The following is an 18,336-nucleotide window of genomic DNA, read 5'->3' as shown; positions in this document are numbered from 1 at the left end:
ACTGGAATGTTTGGAATACGCGGTGTTTCAGTAGTAGCGCGACGTCGGCGTCGAAGACATAGCCGAAGAGCGTCGAGGTGAGCGTCGAAGTATACGCGACTTCCTCAACTTTCGCAAACTTTTACAAACTGTTTAAAAGTGTGTCCGTAATTTTGATGGCCTTATCTTGACTATCTGCCGACTTACAAACTACCATTAAACGAACTTTTTATGTGTGTCGTGGGTAATAACAGTTCTGTATAGTTATTTATAGTGGCAAATTAATTTTGTGAGATGTAATTTTCTGCCGAATAGACAGTGACTTTTAAGAAATGGAGGGCACATTTAGCGCCAGCTTTGGAGTATTCCTGTATTTTATGATCTTCCAAGGTAAGCTCGCCAAATTTTCTTTGAAAATTTATCACCCAAAACTTTTTTATTAATACAATCATTCTAAATTATGTCATAAAAACTCATTTTTTGGGAAGAAGAATCCACTAATAAAACATCAAGGTAAATTACAACTAAATTGCTGTAATTCTTACCGTCCGACTCTCTAATAAATTATTCGTATCATAATCAAATTATGTTTGAACAGACATGATTATCTTCTGGAGCATCTACACTCAAATTATGTTATGACTGACGATTGCGGACGACGATCTTTAAGTTCATGGTTAAAACCCCCATATGGTTTCTATTTATAAAATGTCTCAACTTTGTCTGTGGTCTAAAAATATATTCGTACTTGCTAAGGTGGAGTCTGAATATTTCTCTCATATAAATGTCGGTGTTTTATTTTGGTAACACTCTGAAATATTTTTTTTTTGTTTTGTTACATCCGGTAACGACAACGTAAAATATTCTAAGCATATACGGAGCTTCTTTCGACGCTTCGTATTTTAAACACCCTTGAGCGATATTTAAAATGCTTTTAAAATAAATTTAGTTAAATAAAAGGTGATTTTTTTTTTTTTTGGTAATATTATTCCAATTTGGGTTGAAGAGCACTGCATTTTATATTGTGAAAGATCTAATGGCGAAGAATTTTTTTTATGGATTTATCATTTTAATGGTCTTGTATTTTTCGTCTTTTTATCCTCTTCACCACTAATTTTTTCCTGAAATAATAAAATGCGAAAGTTTAACAATATATCAATAGACAACGTGTGGTTTCAGAGCCTCGTTCTTTTCAATTTAATTCTTCCATAGTCGGTGCTTTTAAATAAATTGTATTAGAGTTGTAGTTTATTCTGCTTAGCTGTACTTTCAAGCTTTGTTTTATTTTAATGACACCACGAAACATTTTCTGTTTTTGCGAATGGCGGTAAAACAAAGTCTAATTATTGTACACATATTCTATTTTTTTTCTTTATTTTCCTCAAGCTTCGCTCTCAAAGCACCCTTGAGTAACATTTAAGGTGCATCTAAACTAGAATAAAAGTGATTTATTTTTCTTTGCGTTATTATTATATTGTCCTCCCTGCCAAAACTCGCTATAAAAATGCCAACATTTTTGTTATCTTTTAATATTGCAATTTATGAATATCAAATTTACATAATGATCCAAAAATTCATATTGTAGTGAACATACGTTGTCTTACGTCGGAGGCAGTCTTTTCCGAAGTAAAATTGCTTTCTGATTCTGATCGGAAAGGTAATTTCAATAAACAATAAGAAAGATAATGAATAAAAATTATACAGAAACACAATCATCGTTTGTTCTTAGATTCTCCGAATATAGTAGTATTTTAAAAAATTTTTTTTTAGTTTCGTGGAATGTTTCATATCTTCAGGTTTCTACCTAATCAATTTTTGAAAGCTTTAAGTTATCTTCAAGTTTGTTTTATAAAGCTTATGCAAAATTTAATTTGGAAAGATTACAAATATCGACGAGATTCTTTAAATCTGATCCAGTTAGTGTCAATTTTTTCTCTTCGCCACATTTTACCTGCGATTAAGAATTCTCCTCATTTTTAAACGTCCCTGAACAAATTAGGCCAAGTTAATGGTTATTGACGTGGGATGGAGGATTTATAAAATGGCACATTTCCATTCCGAATGGGGTTTTCATCCTTGGACTCTTCTAGAGGAAAAACAGTCCGATCGTTCCGTGACGCACAATTAAATACTGAAAGCTTTCCATCCAAACATTTATCTTATTAACTCTTTCGGCTAAAATGTTTTAGCTGGTGTTTTGAATAGTATGTATGTTATGTGAACAATTACTTACTGTGAAAAGCCAAGACCACAAAGCTGCACCAAGATGAGTTTTATTAATGACGAAACCAGCTGAAGAGCTGACGTGACGCTGTCGAAACTTAATGAATGATTCGCGGTAAATCGATTAAATCTAAATGAGGGTAAATCTTCAAACATGTTCTTTGCTCTCAAAGAGATTAAATTTGTGCGAGAGTTATGATGAAACTGGGGATAAATTCGTAGCGTGCTTACAAAAACTTTGAAAAAACATTTTCATTATACATTTAGTAATATCGTGGCGATAGGGGTTACTCTAATTTCGTGCGTAGTCATTCTTTGATGTTTCTGCACGCAAAGTGGCTGCTAAATGAAATTTTAAACTGAAGGGAAATGTGTAAGACAGTCTGACGTCAGTGACTATGATAGGAAATTATTTGGAAACCAATTTAAGCTGGAATCAAAATAAAAGTGGCAAACTTTTTCCAGGTCACAATATCCAGCAGTAACGACTTATCTTGAGGATATCGTAGATGCCAAAACTGATAGGTTATAATGGTAAAAATAATCTAAACACGAATCACGAGTCATTCAAACCCAAGAGATTTTTTTCAGCATTTTTTGGAGCTTCTTTTGAATGTTAAGAGGATTTTGTTCGAAAAATACTACATCTTGTTCCGGAGGTATGGAGCACCAAAATACTCCTAATATTTTACTATATTGAAAAAAATTGAATTTTTGAGTTTCGGATATCGAATACTAAATATTCCGGAGATCCAAAATTTTTGTTTTCTGGCGACAACCCGTAACTTCAAACGCTTCCAATTCGATTATTTGTTGACTTACATGAAAATTTGGCATAGTTTTGGATTCTCAGTTAAAATTTGTTGACGTACCTATATGAATTTTGATCACGGATTTGGAATCTGCGTGAAATTATGCGTTAAATAAATATAGCTTAAGTTTGCTCAAAAAATTCTCAAGATATTTTTTTGTAATTTTACATATTCATACGCGAAATCTCGGCTGGAATTCTCCTAATTACAAACTATCACAATACGAATAGCTCTTTGAGGTCCACGATTTGTGCGTACTCACCTCAATTTAAAAGTTAAATTTACGGTTAAGTTGCTTTTAAAACGAAATTTGTATTTGAATTAGTATAAATTGCTCTTGAACCGAAATGAATTTCTTGAATTAAACGAAATGACTGCATTAAATTTGCCAAGTTTATTTGGAATGAAACCGCTGATATTTAAATTTATCTTGGTTATTTCACATTTACAAAATCATTTATTCATTTTACAATCTATTCTATGCTTTTACGATAGTTATATTTTGGGTTAGTGACTGATAATGAAATTAATTATCCAAAAATATTTACAGTTGTTTCAATATTTTGATAATTTTGGTGTAATTGCCAGTTACTAAAAATTTTGTTTAAAGTTTTAGATTTGTATTTTTAAGTTTAAAAATAAATATAGGAATCTACATATTTGCATACATATAAATTATAAAAAATATTCTGCTGCAAATTGAAATAACATTGTCTGTTTTAATAAAATGTTTACTTTTTGCTCTTCTCTGCATCAAATTTGTTGAAATCTTAATATCGTTCAACTTTTTTGATTTGTTGTTACAAGAAATTGTATAAAATCATTGTCGTGTAAAACGGCTCCAGTTAACGCGGAGTAAGTATGAGAAGAAAAGTGCGTTCTATTAATGAAAATACATAGTTCAAAGGGAAACGTAATTTGTTAGCAGCGATATTTTGACACTGATTGGATTATAGTCTACATGTTATTACGACATGATAAAAATATCCGAATGTGAAACACAATTACTACATATTCCATGCTTAATTAGTTGTAGATTTGACGGTGATGCAATCGGTTTGAATCAATATTGGTAATTTTACAACTTTGATAAATATGCTTCATGTAAAATATTTAGTTTATGAATAATAAAAATCTATTTATGCAAACTATTTATGTCGGTATACAGTTAAAATAGTTAGAGATTTTCAATAGCCGCAGTTTGGTGAACTAAAATTTTCTGGCTATGCGCGTGAAACACTGTAATTTTCCGTGAAAGCAAGTTTGTTCCCGATTTTTTTAATTCAAAGAATGCTTTGTTTAAAAAGAAATTTGATTAGACTACAAGATTCAAAGGGATTTAAAATTATTTCACGCAACATAAATATATAATCTCGTTTCTCGTTTCAGTTTAGACCTGGGAGGCTGTTTGATGTTCGCGAGTACTCATGACTTTATATTATTTTGTTCTCTTTGTCAAACAATTCGTTTTTGATTTGAAATCAATATCTAGGCGTTTTCCAGATATTCCAATTAACGCTGACGTTTGATTCTTTTGCCGTGAACATACCTGCGAAATTGAATTGATGTTAATTTATCATCGTCACCTTTGATAATTGACGTTTTCTTTCAATCGTTCGAATTAGGGTGAAATGCTAATTATTTGATATTAGTTGAATTTGAGATGTGAACATTGCCATAACTTTCGGTTAATTTACCAACAAACACCATCCACATTATGCAGTTAGCAGTTATTACAATAGTTGTTAGTTTGTTTGGAGATGTTTCCTGGTATTGTACTTTACCCATCTGGTGAAGACAACCGCCCCTCTGCTACTGTCTAATTATAAACGCACATCCGCTCTCCGGCTTTCAAAAACAGACATTCTCGCACTGCACACTGTGAAGTTTCAATTTTCAAGATGTTAGTTATCTACACATAACAATCACCCAAACTTCACATGTTACTTTTCACTGCGATGATATTTCGTAGACCTTATGAGATTGGATTGATTCAACGTTTCGTTAAGTTCATGGGGTGAAACAAGAGTTTCTCAACCGAGGAATCAAGATTTCTAGATTTCAGTGAAAATCACTTCAGGCATTTATAGCTCGCAACACACACAAGAGCCGTAATTAATTTTAACGTGGTAAGAATCTATCTGATGTGAATCTTTACTCTTTCAATTTGATTTCATGTTAGCCTAGACTAGGCAGAAGGAGAAATTAAGGTGGATGCGCGTATGGGTCGTTATTTTATATTTGACGTGATACGAGAAAATAACGATATGTATCACCTCTTTTATCTTTAATAAACTTGTTTTCTAGGAATATACGAAATTCAGTCGTCAAAGCGGTAAAGGTTTTCAAATATTCATACTTTCGAAATACAAACGAATGAGCTGAATTTTAGTAACGTACGCGAGTGCTCTCTAAAGTGTTGTAAAAAACACGTGAATATGCAATCTTTTCTAACAACTCAAATGATAAAGTAATAAAACGACGCGACGTGTGGACTAGGTACTAGTTTGAGAAAAGAGGTAAGTACACCGTGAGTTAAATTAAAAGTGCAAAATAAAAATTTTTGAGCACTCGTCTATGTTTTACACGAAAATTAAATTGCGACGATAGAGAATATAGAAAGCATCTCGGAAGTTAATCTATGCAAATCTTGTTTAATAAGTAATCTGTTTGACTTTATTATTTTAGTCAAGTCAGTGGCGTGTTTACATTTGATTTCCGAGTAAGGTCAGACTTTAACACAAGACAAATAGTCTTCGATTAGGCCGTTGCATGATAGTGTAACGTCTTCCGATGTAATTTGAAAAGGCGCAGTATTGGATATTTTGGAAATGAACCCACATCTTACCATAAATTGTCGAATTAAATATTAACACAAGGAAACCTGCATTCATTGTGTTTAAAAATGTAAGATCTGAAATCCACTTAATGGAAAAGTATTCTCAAACGTGCCAACGAATTAGCTCGCGTTACAATTGGACATTTGTAATGTGCTGAAAATTTAAATTTGTAATTTTTGCGAACTAGTAGACGTTGAATGTGTTTGAATAATAATGTGCACATTCACGCTTTTGCTGCAGACTTACATGTTCTAATTACGGCACTAAAGTAAAATCAGATGCATCAGACAAAGCACATGACTTTGTGGATAGAGAATTGTTGAAATTTATGAGAGTCCGCGGTAAATTAAAAGCATAAATACTTGGAGCTTTAACGCAAAAGTGGAAGATTTTTTTGTGGTAATAACCAACAGCTTCAAAAATACGTTTTACCATCGTCAACACAATAGAATCATTTGAGATTTTTTTTCTTTAATACTTCAAACTTTCGTCGTGTGTGGAATTATTTACATTTCTTATGTTTATTTAGTTGTTTATTACTGGTATATTTAGTTGTTTTAGATTTTTCAGACCTCTCAAATTTTATAAACTCACGCTTTTTGAATTTTTTAGATTTTTGTCTTTTATTTTAAAGTCGCTGAAACTCCTTCAATTTCTTGGCAAGCTTTCTGTGAGTTTTTTTTCTTTTAATGTGTTTTTTGCTTCTGCTGAGTCTCCATATGTACCTACTCTTTTGATTTCTTTGATGGATGTTTTAAACACTTTCTTTAAATTGTAGATATTTATTTTATCTTCATTAGCTTTAGCTGCTCGAATCGACTTATTTTGATCTGTTTAGTTGTCAGGATTCTATCTAGTTATTCCTTATATCTTTTACTTTTAGACGAGATTTTCCTATTTCAAATTTTGTATCATATTTCTGCAAAATCATCCGTGGAGTTTTTCAGATTTACAAATCTATGTTTTCTTGTAAGTAATTTAAATTTTTCGTCTGTGCTTTGAAGTATCTGTAATCTTAGATTTATGTAACGATAATATCTATTTTATTTATAAAATGAGAAGGCAATATGTGCGATACGCAAACATGCAAAATAGTAATTTAGTTCAAAACCTCTTTAATCAAAGACCCCGGCAAAATTGACCACAATGCATTTTTCTTGAAATCGGTTTGGTAGTAAGTATTCACATACACAGTTATTTAAAACAAAATATGGACCATACTTATAATTCGATCTCATATACAATAAAAACAAGTTGAAATAACAGAAAGAAAATGACAAGCAAATACGTTTTAAATTTTGCCTCAGACTGTTTCTTATTCGTGAAGACAGACTCGTGCCATGTTTACCACTCCTTGGTTTTCCTTTTACTTTATTTAACGTTCCGTTCTGGTTGAACATACTATTATTTATGCTACAAATTAATACAGTTAGTGTTTCATGGTCTGTAATTTGCTTCCATTGTAGGTTGACGTTTTTATTTCTAAAACTTAACGTTTGGCTTGAAAATATTGCGGAATTATATAGTAAGGAAACAACGCTGCTAAAGAGTAGTTCTCATAAAACAAACAAAAAAGTTTTTTCTCTTTATAGCATGTTCAATATTTAAAATTGGTAAAGTTTATTTTGCACTAGTTTTTTGTTGACATTGATTGTTACTAACTTTGAATCGGTTGCTTTGATAGCTAAAAAGCATCAAAATCTAGCTTTTCGGCAAAATAAACCCATTGCAAATAAATTAATCAAAGCTGCCAAAGAGGACAGTTTGTATAGTGTTCACATTTTTGCGCTTTGCTGTCGGGTGCATTGATCCGGGTAAAACGGGCTCAACACACACTTCATGAATATGCATGTATGCTTAAAGACATTTGGAACTGTTGAAACCATCAATTTAGATGAAGAGAGAACGGTTGAGCATCTTTGATATTCGTAATGTTGTAGGTTAATGAGTTGTTTTTAAAGGACTCAGGACCTCAAACGAGAAGTATCACAAAAGGAAGATTTGCTCCAAAGCATAGATAACATGTTTTTTGTATAAAGAGTAGATTAATAACCCATGATGTCCATGGATCATTGTGTCATTTTGTTCGATCATTGTGATATAGAAAAGTATAATACTTTCTCTGAGCTTCGCTTTGCCTAAATCCACTGAGTAACAAAGCGCTTTAATATCTAACAGATCCGGGGAGAAATCGTCGACAAAGGCAGTGGGTAGAACCTCACATGCTGTGTGTGATTCGCGATTGCACTCGATGCCGACAACGACGGGTTAAAAAACCCTATAGCACTAACAACGGCAGCAGCACTAGCAAAGCCAACAACACTGCTTTGTTTATTTGGACGACTAGCGGGGTGTTTCAAACCGTGAAAGTTACTGTACCATAGATCCTACGCCAAGCAGGCCACGAGGACCAGATAGTATTAATGTTATGTGTAGTGATGTGGCGAAGCAAAGCAACTTGCCAATAATGAAATGAGCTCGGCACTTGCCTGAATAGATTGTTTCTGCTGTCCATTGTCTGCTGAAAGCGTCATTCAAACGGACTGTTATTAAAGCGGTAGACCAACATTGAAAAATGGGTATCTGAAGTAGAACAGTATCGCTTACATGAGCAAAAAGATGATGTGGCCTTCCCATGCTCGTGGATCATTAAAATGATCATTTTGGACAGGACAAAAACCATTGCAACTATATTTCTAATATGCTGCATTAGAGATATACCTAAGAAATGTACAGAAATATAAAAGTGTTTACTTAAGATATACTCTCTACGACGAGAAATGGGAAGAACATTTTAGATAAATGAGCTTTCGCTGCGAAATAGAATCCTTTATATCCAATCAATTTTTCTCTTAGCACAAGATAACGTACACGGAGTTGTGCAAAATTCATATTTAACATTTTGAAATTCAAAGCTAAAATATAAAATCAAGGATTAAAAATTTCATGTAAGAGACACATCAGAGATTTCCTTTAGCTAAAACAAATTACCTTCGTAAATTGAAACTGTAAATACTTAAGTGGTTGAAAGAAAAAAACAAAACAAATTGACTTCTGAATCATTTCCTCATGTCAGTTTGAGGATTTATGTCATTGCCTAAGTAGAAAAAATGTGATTTTGTAGGGGACGTATAGAATTTAAGCATATTTCCTACTAAGTAACATTTTTCAGACTTTAATTCAATAAGATTTTGCACTAGAGTTGTAGGCTTTACCTTGATTGATTTCAGAAGCAAGTTAAAACTATTTCTGAGAGATATTTTACAAAATAAAAATTCCTTTTTGGATATTTATCAATTTATCATAATAGTTAAAGTTAATTACTCCTATAACTAATCGTTGGAATAACGTTAAACCGTAATAAAAAAAATAGGCAAAAAATGAAAAATGTTTTATATACCTCTCAATCTTCTTTGTCACCTAGCTTCTAAAGGGTAAGAGACAGGAACGTGTTCAACAGAAAGGTGAGATCCCAACCTTTATAAGATGCATCACAGTGAAAAATCGATATATTATTTTAAGACGTAATGCATAAAATCTGTCTTAAATTATTTGGGTGATGACCTGATGACATCGTTTTTTTTTTTAATAGCTTGGAAACTATTCAGTTTTGTTGTTCTTCGGAAAGCATAAATTGATTTTCCCAAGCAGTTTTTCACAATTTTATTTTGTTTTTAGTTTTCAGGCTTCCTTTTTTTTTTAAAAAAAAACTTACATATTCCTAATGGCAGGTAATGAAAAAGTAAGTAGGTACATAAGATTCTTTCATCAAGAGAAAGGAGAGAAAACATTGATTTATGAGTTATTACAAAAGAAAATGAAAATTATTAAGCATTATCTAACAAGAATTTTTATTTTAAATTCTCTTTCTCTATTAATTTCAATTTACAAATCCCTATTATTGATAGTTAGCTACTTCATTAAAATCCGTTATAATAATAATAATTTCAGATTCCAAACAACAAAATGATATTGGCACATTTGTATAGCTTCAGCGAGGCATTACTTAACCATTATAATGCTAAAAGCTATTAGCTGTAATCCAGACCAATACACGTCGGCGAAGTTTTGAAGGATCAAATGTGATTAAAATAAAAATTTGTTTACATTTATATTGATGCGGTCTTTTTAATTTCGAAAATTGCTTGTTATTCCAAAACATGTGCTTACCTATATGTACATGCATACACAATAGAATTTGAGGTAAATAATTACCTTCTTACATGGATCAATTGACTCAGTTACAAAGCTAAACCAAACCAGACCTGCGGCTACGACCGAGCTTTAACAAGTAGAGTTATATTCTGTAGATGCTAATTCAGACTATAGTTATTGTTGCTTGAACATAATAAACCTGCGATATCACATTACAATGAAATTGGCAATAAGTAACGAATTTGCTACGTTACACTAACATGTCTTGATACAACAATAAATAAACATCGTGCAACAAAAAAAATAATTAGAAGCGAAACTGAAAGGAAGCAAACAAAAAAAAGTAACCTCGGTACAGATTTTACAAAATTTTACTATTCTTATCCAAATGGATCAAACTATTTGTTTTACATACTGAAAGTGACACTCAGAAATTGGAATATTTTAAGGGTATGCGATATCGACGATATGAGAAATAAAAAGTTTTTTCAGTCACAATTCCGGGCTTGCTTTGTTTGTCTTTTATATTATTTCGTTCAGCAACACAAGGTTGTTAAGTTTCCATCGATTCCTTGTGTTCTGTTTTCTGTATTAATTTTCCCAACAAAAGAAGTCCTCTCTAGGTTTTCAGTCTGTAATGTCAGAAGCTTGCTTAAAAATTATTATTCGGATTTTATATCTTTACAAAGCGAAATAAGTGGAAGATTAACTACTAAAATTTTGCAAGAAAAGGTGATTTGAAGTTTTAAAGAGTAACTCTGATTGTACTCCTGTAGAATTTCAGTAATTACAGTGATTAACAGTAATTAAAACAAGAGGCAAAGAACAAATCGGGGATTAATATCTCAGATTGACACTTAATATTGAAGTCGTTGGGCGCAAGTGGTATGGGGCAGTTAAATGTGCAACCCTCTTCTACAGCAAAGCCAGACGTAATTAGAAGTGATTGCGCTCTAGGGTTCAACAACTTCCGCGGTTTAAAAGCAGAGAATAGAGTCCACCTTGATCAACTATTTCATAGGCCTACTCTTCCTTAATAAGCGTAAATTATAAATTCGAAGTTTCACCCAAGACAAACAACACCTCCGGTAATAGCATGCTACTCTCCAAATCACACAGAAACCGCTATTTAGTCTCGAATGCCGCAAAATCAATTAAACATGCAAATGTATAAATATAGAGTTATTACGGAATGGTACGAACAATTGCGGTAGAATATAATAAGATAAACTCAATCGAACTTTTCGAGGAAAATGACTTATACGCGCACTTTCCCAAACTAGCTTACGGAAAGTCTCAGGTAACAACCTAGTAAAGTCCAATTTCGGTTCAACTTTACTGTTAGACAGAATGAGAGTCATTTCTATTTACACCCCTGAGAAATTGTATTGTAATAAAATTTTATATTCCACCTTATGCTTTGCAAAGGAAATGAGGAAATCTATTTAAAACCAAATTTCCAAAACTTTATGGGCCCTGAACTGAATTTATGCTTTCATGCAATTTACGGAGCGGTTATGGGAACCACTTCTTCCGAAATCGTGATTTTGTTTTAGTTCAGTGAAATTAGCAATCAATCACAACAATTACCCAGAAAAATCGGAGCAAGTGTTAAATTTTTTTGTTTTTCTGTTAGATAAATGCAGCTTCTTATCTTGGCATGTGAATTTCTATCTCTAGAATGGTTTCAAGATTTCAGGATATGCAGTTAACAGTTAACCTTGGCACACTCTTCACTTCATATTCGTTCCAATGCCTCAGCAAATTGCTATCTCGGTTCTTTGAACTCCTATTGTTTTAACCAAATTTACATATTGAAACGTTACTACAAACACAATAAAACAATTTTGAAAGCAATTATTTATTGACGTGTACCTAAAAACAATAGAGTAATGTTGAGAATGCATCTGCTAAATGAAAAAGAATATTTTTCAGCGACATTAGTAATCAAGGTATTGTTTGCCAGGTACAACTAACTCTGCAAGAAAATCATTATCGTCGTCCCTTCTGTAGCCCTAAAACTGTTATCAGTAATATTGAAATGAATTATAGCCTAGCTTTATTCCTTTTGGAATAATGAAGGAAGGGTTACCAGCCGTTCTTTACCCTCAGGGATACTCCTTTAAAGGCACATTTATTGTCCCTTTTGATTTGTACCTGGGGCGCGTATTGATCCTTTAGTTAAGACATAAATTAAATCTTTCATTCGATTAATTTGAGGTAATTTTCTTTTGTGTGGAAAGCGTAAACAGTGTCAATTTACATGTGGTTTAAGTACGGAAAATCTACATGTTACAACGTTTCAACATAAAATAAAATTAATCAAGAGGAAGTACTTGTTACACTTGGTAAATTTTTAGTCATGCTTTTGTCCCTACCCCAAATTTACGGCATGACTCGTTGGTCTAATGGAATTCATTAAGTAACGGGCGGAAGTATTGAAGGATTGTTTCTGACACCGCCTTGTCTTTGATCAGTTTTCCTTTGTGAGCTGTGGTGATAATTAATAAATCTCAGGAAAATTTTACTAGTGTGGTCTGATTTTTACTAAAGATTGGAAGCTTGAGATAAAAAAAAAATAAATACAGCATAGCAACTTAAATCCCAGATTTGGAATCTGCGGAAAATTCTGCGTACACTGATGTATAATAACTTAAATTTACTCTAAAAAATAAGCGAGATATCGATATCAAAAGTTTGCCATAGTTTTAGTCATGAATTTTTGCGAAAATTTGCAAATTTCGACTCTAGAAAAATTAAAGAACTGTTTCTTATGTAAAAAATTGCGAGAAAAACGATGGCGCTAACCGCATCTCAATATCTGAAATAGTTTCCAAGATATCGAGCACGAATTGTTTTGACCCTTCAAAAATTTGGGCCTCTGGGGACAACCCAAAAATTCAAACGGCCATAACTCAGTTATTTGTTGACGAAAATTTAAAAATTATTATGTTTTTGAATTCAGCGCAAAATGAGACCCAAATTTGTTGAGTTTGCTTAATAAATAAACGAGGTATTGGCCAAAAACTGTTTTGGAAACATCATTTTAGGATGATGTTAAATGAATGTTTTCAAAATGAAAACTACGTTTAATAGCATTGAGTTATACATCGGTCGAAAGAGGAGCTCAAAATCTATCTAGTGGCCAAATTTGACATCTATCGGATAAATAGTTTACGAGTTATGGCCAAAAATAAAAAAAATAAAAAATTTTCATCGTTTGAGTCGTAATTTTTTTTCGCGAAAAATTGACTATCGAATTTTGGGCTTTTGAGAACATTTTCTAACGTAAAATGGGCCGAGAAAAAGAATAGCGCAAACCGCATCTCAATATCTCAAATAGTTTCCCAGATATTTAACTTTAAAAATTACGAAAAATAAGAAAAAATGAAAATCAACTTTCCGAAACTTTGATCGGCCATAACTCCGTTATTTGTTGTCGGATATGAATTTAAATCTTAGATTTGAAATCTGCGGAAAATTCTGCGTACACTGATGTACCTATAATAACTTAAGTTTACTGTAAAAAATAAGCGTGATATCGATATCAGAAATTTGGCATAGTTTTAGTCATGAATTTTTGCGAAAATTTGCAACTTTCGACTGTAGAAGAATTAAAGAACTGTTTCTTATGTAAAAAATCGCGAGAAAAACGATGGCGCTAACCGCATCTCAATATCTGAAATAGTTTCCGAGATATCGAGCACGAATTGTTTTGAACCTTCAAAAATTTGGCTCTCTGGCGACAACTCAAAATTTCAAACGGCCATAACTTGGTTATTTCTTGACAAATATTAAAAAATTATCATGTTTTTGAATTCAGCGTAAAATTCTGCGTAAAATGAGACCCAAATTTGTTGAGCTTGCTTAATAAATAAACGAGGTAGTGGCCAAAAACTGTTTTGGAAACATCGTTTTAGGGTGATTTTAAATCAATGTTTTCAAATTGAAAACGACGTTTAATAGCATTGAATTATACATCGGTCGAAAGAGGAGCTCAAAATCTATCTAGTGGCCAAATTTGAGATCTATCGGACAAATAGTTTACGAGTTATGGCCAAAAATAAAAAAAATGAAAAATTTTCATCGTTTGAGTCGTAATTTTTTTTCGCGAAAAATCGACTATCGAATTTTGGGTTTTTGAGAACATTTTCTAACGTAAAATGAGCCGAGAAAACGAATGGCGCAAACCGCATCTCAATATTTCAAATAGTTTCCGAGATATTTAACTTTAAAAATGACGAAAAATGAGAAAAAATGAAAATCAACATTCCAAAACTTAGATCGGCCATAACTCAGTTATTTGTTGTCAGATCTGAATTTAAATCACAGACTTGGAATCTGCGGAAAATTCTGCGTACACTGATGTATAATAACTTAAGTTTACTCTAAGAAATAAGCGAGATATCGATATCAGAAATTTGGCATAGTTTTAGTCATGAATTTTTGCGAAAATTTGCAAATTTCGACCGTAAAAAAATTAAAGAACTGTTTCTTATGTAAAAAACTGCGAGAAAAACGATGACGTAAACCGCATCTCAATATCTGAAATAGTTTCCGAGATATCGAGCACGAACTGTTTCGATCCTTCAAAAATTTGGCCCTCTGGCGACAACCCAAAAATTCAAACGGCCATAACTTACGTTATTTGTTGACGAAAATTCAAAAATTCTCTTATTTAACTTTTAGATATTTAACTTTAAAATTTTGGAAAAATGAGAAAAAATGAAAATCAACTTTCCGAAAGATATCCGAGATATTTAATTTTAAAAATTTGGAAAAAGGAGGAAAAATTAAAATCAGCTTTCCGAAACTTTGATCGGCCATAATTCAGTTATTTGTTGTCGGATCTGAATTAAAATCCTTTCGCATTGGCACCGTTGGATAATACAATAATGTAATAATAACAATTTCAGTGAATTAACACTTCACATGTTATACTAATGGAACTAACGAATTAATCAGTATACTGAAACTTAACGTAACGTTAACATTTGGTTTTAATGAAACTTCATTATTAACGACCAATTCCCGCAATCATCATGTCTCTCGAACTCACAATTTGGTTAATTGCCTTAGCTTGATAATTGGTAAAACGTAACTATGCGTGGGTATCTGAAATTATAATTCCAAAACATTTTAAAGCAAACTTATTGACCCCCAGGTGTTACTAGATGTAACAGTTTAATAATAATTTATCAGTGTCAGATGCAACTCTAATTTATCCAATTTCTGTTCTATTCGATTTATGCAATTGTAGAATCTCTAAAGAACGATTTGTTTAGCCAATATGACGTTCCCATCCTGACCCATAAATGTCATGAATAAAATCGCACGTTGCGATCGCAGTTATTGAGGATATATGTCTGATTTTATTAATCGTTTCGTCACCGGAATAAAATTTTGCTTTTTTATGTGTAACTGTATTGCCTATTTATTGTGGAGCTACGAAATTTCGTTTGCGACTAAGCGAAAATTGTGCCTTTTGAAGAAAAAGCAATTGAGAGAGCTTTACACCTTGTTATTTTAGAATACAGCAATACTTTCGTTTTGTACACAAAGCTTCAGGTCGGCATTTCGACTCGATTTAGCGTAAATGTTAAACTACCGCAATAACCGTTACAGCGGTAGAGATTTTGGAGAAATCTGAAATTATTTAGAAATAGAGTAATGTCGTTTATAGTGTAAAACAAATTTTAGTAATTTCGATATAATGGCACCTGAAAGTAATTAGTGGCATTACAACAGATATGACGAGGTTTACTTATACTCACTGTAAAACATAAGACGTTAATTACATTCGAAATTAAAAATATTTGACCAAAAATTAATTGCCTTTGGCAAATTTAACCTACCCTAAGTAGGTGCATTAAAGTTTTTTTTGTAATTTTTAAGCAAACTTGAAGGCTTCTGCCTAAAGCACAGAGAACTTTATCGCAGTCAAATGTTAATTACAATTTTAATTAGAATTATCCCTGAGGTTACAATTGACGTGAAAATATTAAGTTCTTTTAGAAAATTATAAAATATCGACAATGTTATTATACAAAATGTTAACACAAACAGGGAAAACAAAATTTAACAATACAGGTGATTTTCAATAAGTAAATTATTGTCAAGATTGAAAAATTTCCTTTGGCTCGTTTAGAACCTTAAAACTTCTTTCTTGAGTGTAGGAATAGTTTATTTAACGAGTGTAACATCTCTTGCATTTAAATCAGCAAATTTGATAAATTATTTTAATTGAATAACATCATTTCATTTCGTTCCTGTTCATGACTACGTTTTTATTCGCTTTAAAGCACTCAATAAGATAATTAGTGTTTCTCATTTGTTTGTGGGATTTATGTTTTTTGTTAAAATAATCTGCTGAACACGTAAGCATGTTATATTTGGGTTTTTCCTTCTTTTTTAATCACTTACGTGAAGCGAGACCGATTCGAGGGTATCTTTTTAATCTCATCTTTTAATGGACCTTAAACCATTTGTGATGTAACATCTGAGACACAGGGCCCAATAAATAAGTAGTTGAGATAACACACGCGATACAAATGAAACATTTATAAGTCTAACAAATCCATGTAATTTGTCACTTGTTTTAAATGTTTCCGCAGGGTGCAATAATTTATCCCTATTTCAGAATTTGGTCAGAAAGTAGGAAATTTGTAAATTTCTGGATTACTACTGTAGTAAGGACAATGAACAATGAAAACTACATTTGCGCTTCGCAACTCGTGTCCTTGGTGACATTTTATGCATAAAATTTTAATAACATCGTTACGTATCCTTGTGACATCGAGTAACGAAGTTTATGTTCCAAACAGGCTGTTTTGCAGCGAGTGTTGTCGAATCCCCGAATGCACATGCCATCACTATTCTACATCGGTGCTCTGCGTCAATTTTTTGTTGTGTCCTTAAAATCTAGCGAGAGATTTCTAATGTCTCGATGAACGTGCCTAGAAACCTAAAGAAAACGTTAGACTTACTCATTTTTCCCAAAGATCCGTTAACTACAAAACGGGTGTCCTTACGAAAAACATCAAATCTAAGTTTTCAAATTAGGATTTGTGCTTTTTTCATCTTTTCGAAGAGTTTTCCTTTCAGAGAGGAATAGGTTGTTGTTGTTTTGTGGGGTTAATTATCTGAGAAGCCGTAAACATTTACGAAGGTGCTGTTTCTCCGTTGAGGAAACTCTATGCCTGTGTGAACAGCACCAATTTCCCCTATTCCCAAATGTCCGGAGTGTTTCCGGTCCTCCCATTTCTATTAGCGCTTCAAAGATTCGATAATTCTCCAGGACTCTATGTATCATGCTTGCCGAGAAACACGAATTATGGAATTTCACTTTATACTTTCGATTTTAAAGTTTGTTGAATTTTAATTAGGGAAATGCAGCTGGAAACTGTAGATGCATGCTCAACTTGTTTGCAGAGTTTGTACTTTGAGGCCATCAATTAATATTTTACCAAATTATCGTTCGGTGTAATCAAATTTTAGATGTTTCTAAAAAAAGTTTAAAGTCATTTAACATTTCCCTCGATATATTTTCATTTTCAAATTGGACCTATTTAAGGGGTTTCAATTGCAAACTGAATGTTATATTACATTTTGTGATATGTACACCTAATAAATGGGAATGTAAATTGATTCTCAATTGCGTTGGCGTTATACATCAATAAACCAAAATTCTCATTAGAGATAATTGAAATCCGCTTTTTTACAATTTTTGAGGATCGATTTAAGCGATCAGCCATATTTATACAACTAATTGAGTGATTGAACTGAAAGAGTTGAATCATGCGTTAACTATCTGTCGATGAAAAAATAGTTACATTAGTACAATTAGAGAGCCAATTTTAGTATAGAGTTGATAGAATCGATGTTTAAAGTTTAGAGTACAGACAACACAATCAGTGTTCAAATTAGGAAACTCACCTTAAACAAAAAGCCGAGCCGAATTTTGGGTATGGAACAACTTTCGGTATTTACCTACAGAACAAATTTAATTGTAAAATTTGCCCTACTCCGTATTGCTCATGTGAAACATTTCATTAAATACCTGGCTTCTACTTTACACAACTTTAATATTATACCTCTTCATTTAACATTCATTAGAGTAAAGTGTACATTTAGGGAAAATAGGGAATGTTTGTTTGGTTGGGTTAATGAAATAGTTAACAAGAAACTGGAAGCTGTGTGGTTCAGCGAATTGTAGAAAGAAGTGCTTTCGTACAAAAACCAGCCGCTGTTTTAATTAAAAGTTTAGAATAGGTGCGACTGGTGTCTATGACTTGATTTATAGCCGATATTCTTGCTAACGTGTAATT

The 18,336-nt window shown here is 32.4% G+C and overlaps 1 protein-coding gene across 2 annotated transcripts in view; it reads left to right on the top strand.

Moving 5' to 3' along the window:
• The window catches only part of LOC148179457 (kin of IRRE-like protein 2), a 116,127-nt gene continuing 97,791 nt past the window's right edge, over positions 1–18,336 (top strand). For both annotated transcript variants that reach the window (XM_088050789.1, XM_088050790.1), the window contains exon 1: positions 1–369. In XM_088050789.1, the coding sequence (XP_087906915.1) occupies positions 312–369 (58 nt within the window). In that variant the 5' untranslated portion in view covers positions 1–311. The remainder of the gene's footprint in view (positions 370–18,336) is intronic.

This window comes from Gnatocerus cornutus, chromosome 2, assembly GCF_029298725.1.
Source record: "Gnatocerus cornutus isolate USDA-ARS CGAHR chromosome 2, icGnaCorn1.1, whole genome shotgun sequence".
Classification (NCBI taxonomy): Eukaryota; Metazoa; Arthropoda; class Insecta; order Coleoptera; family Tenebrionidae; genus Gnatocerus; species Gnatocerus cornutus.
Note: the sequence above shows the minus strand (reverse complement) of the source record. Positions and strands in the feature narration are given on the sequence as shown.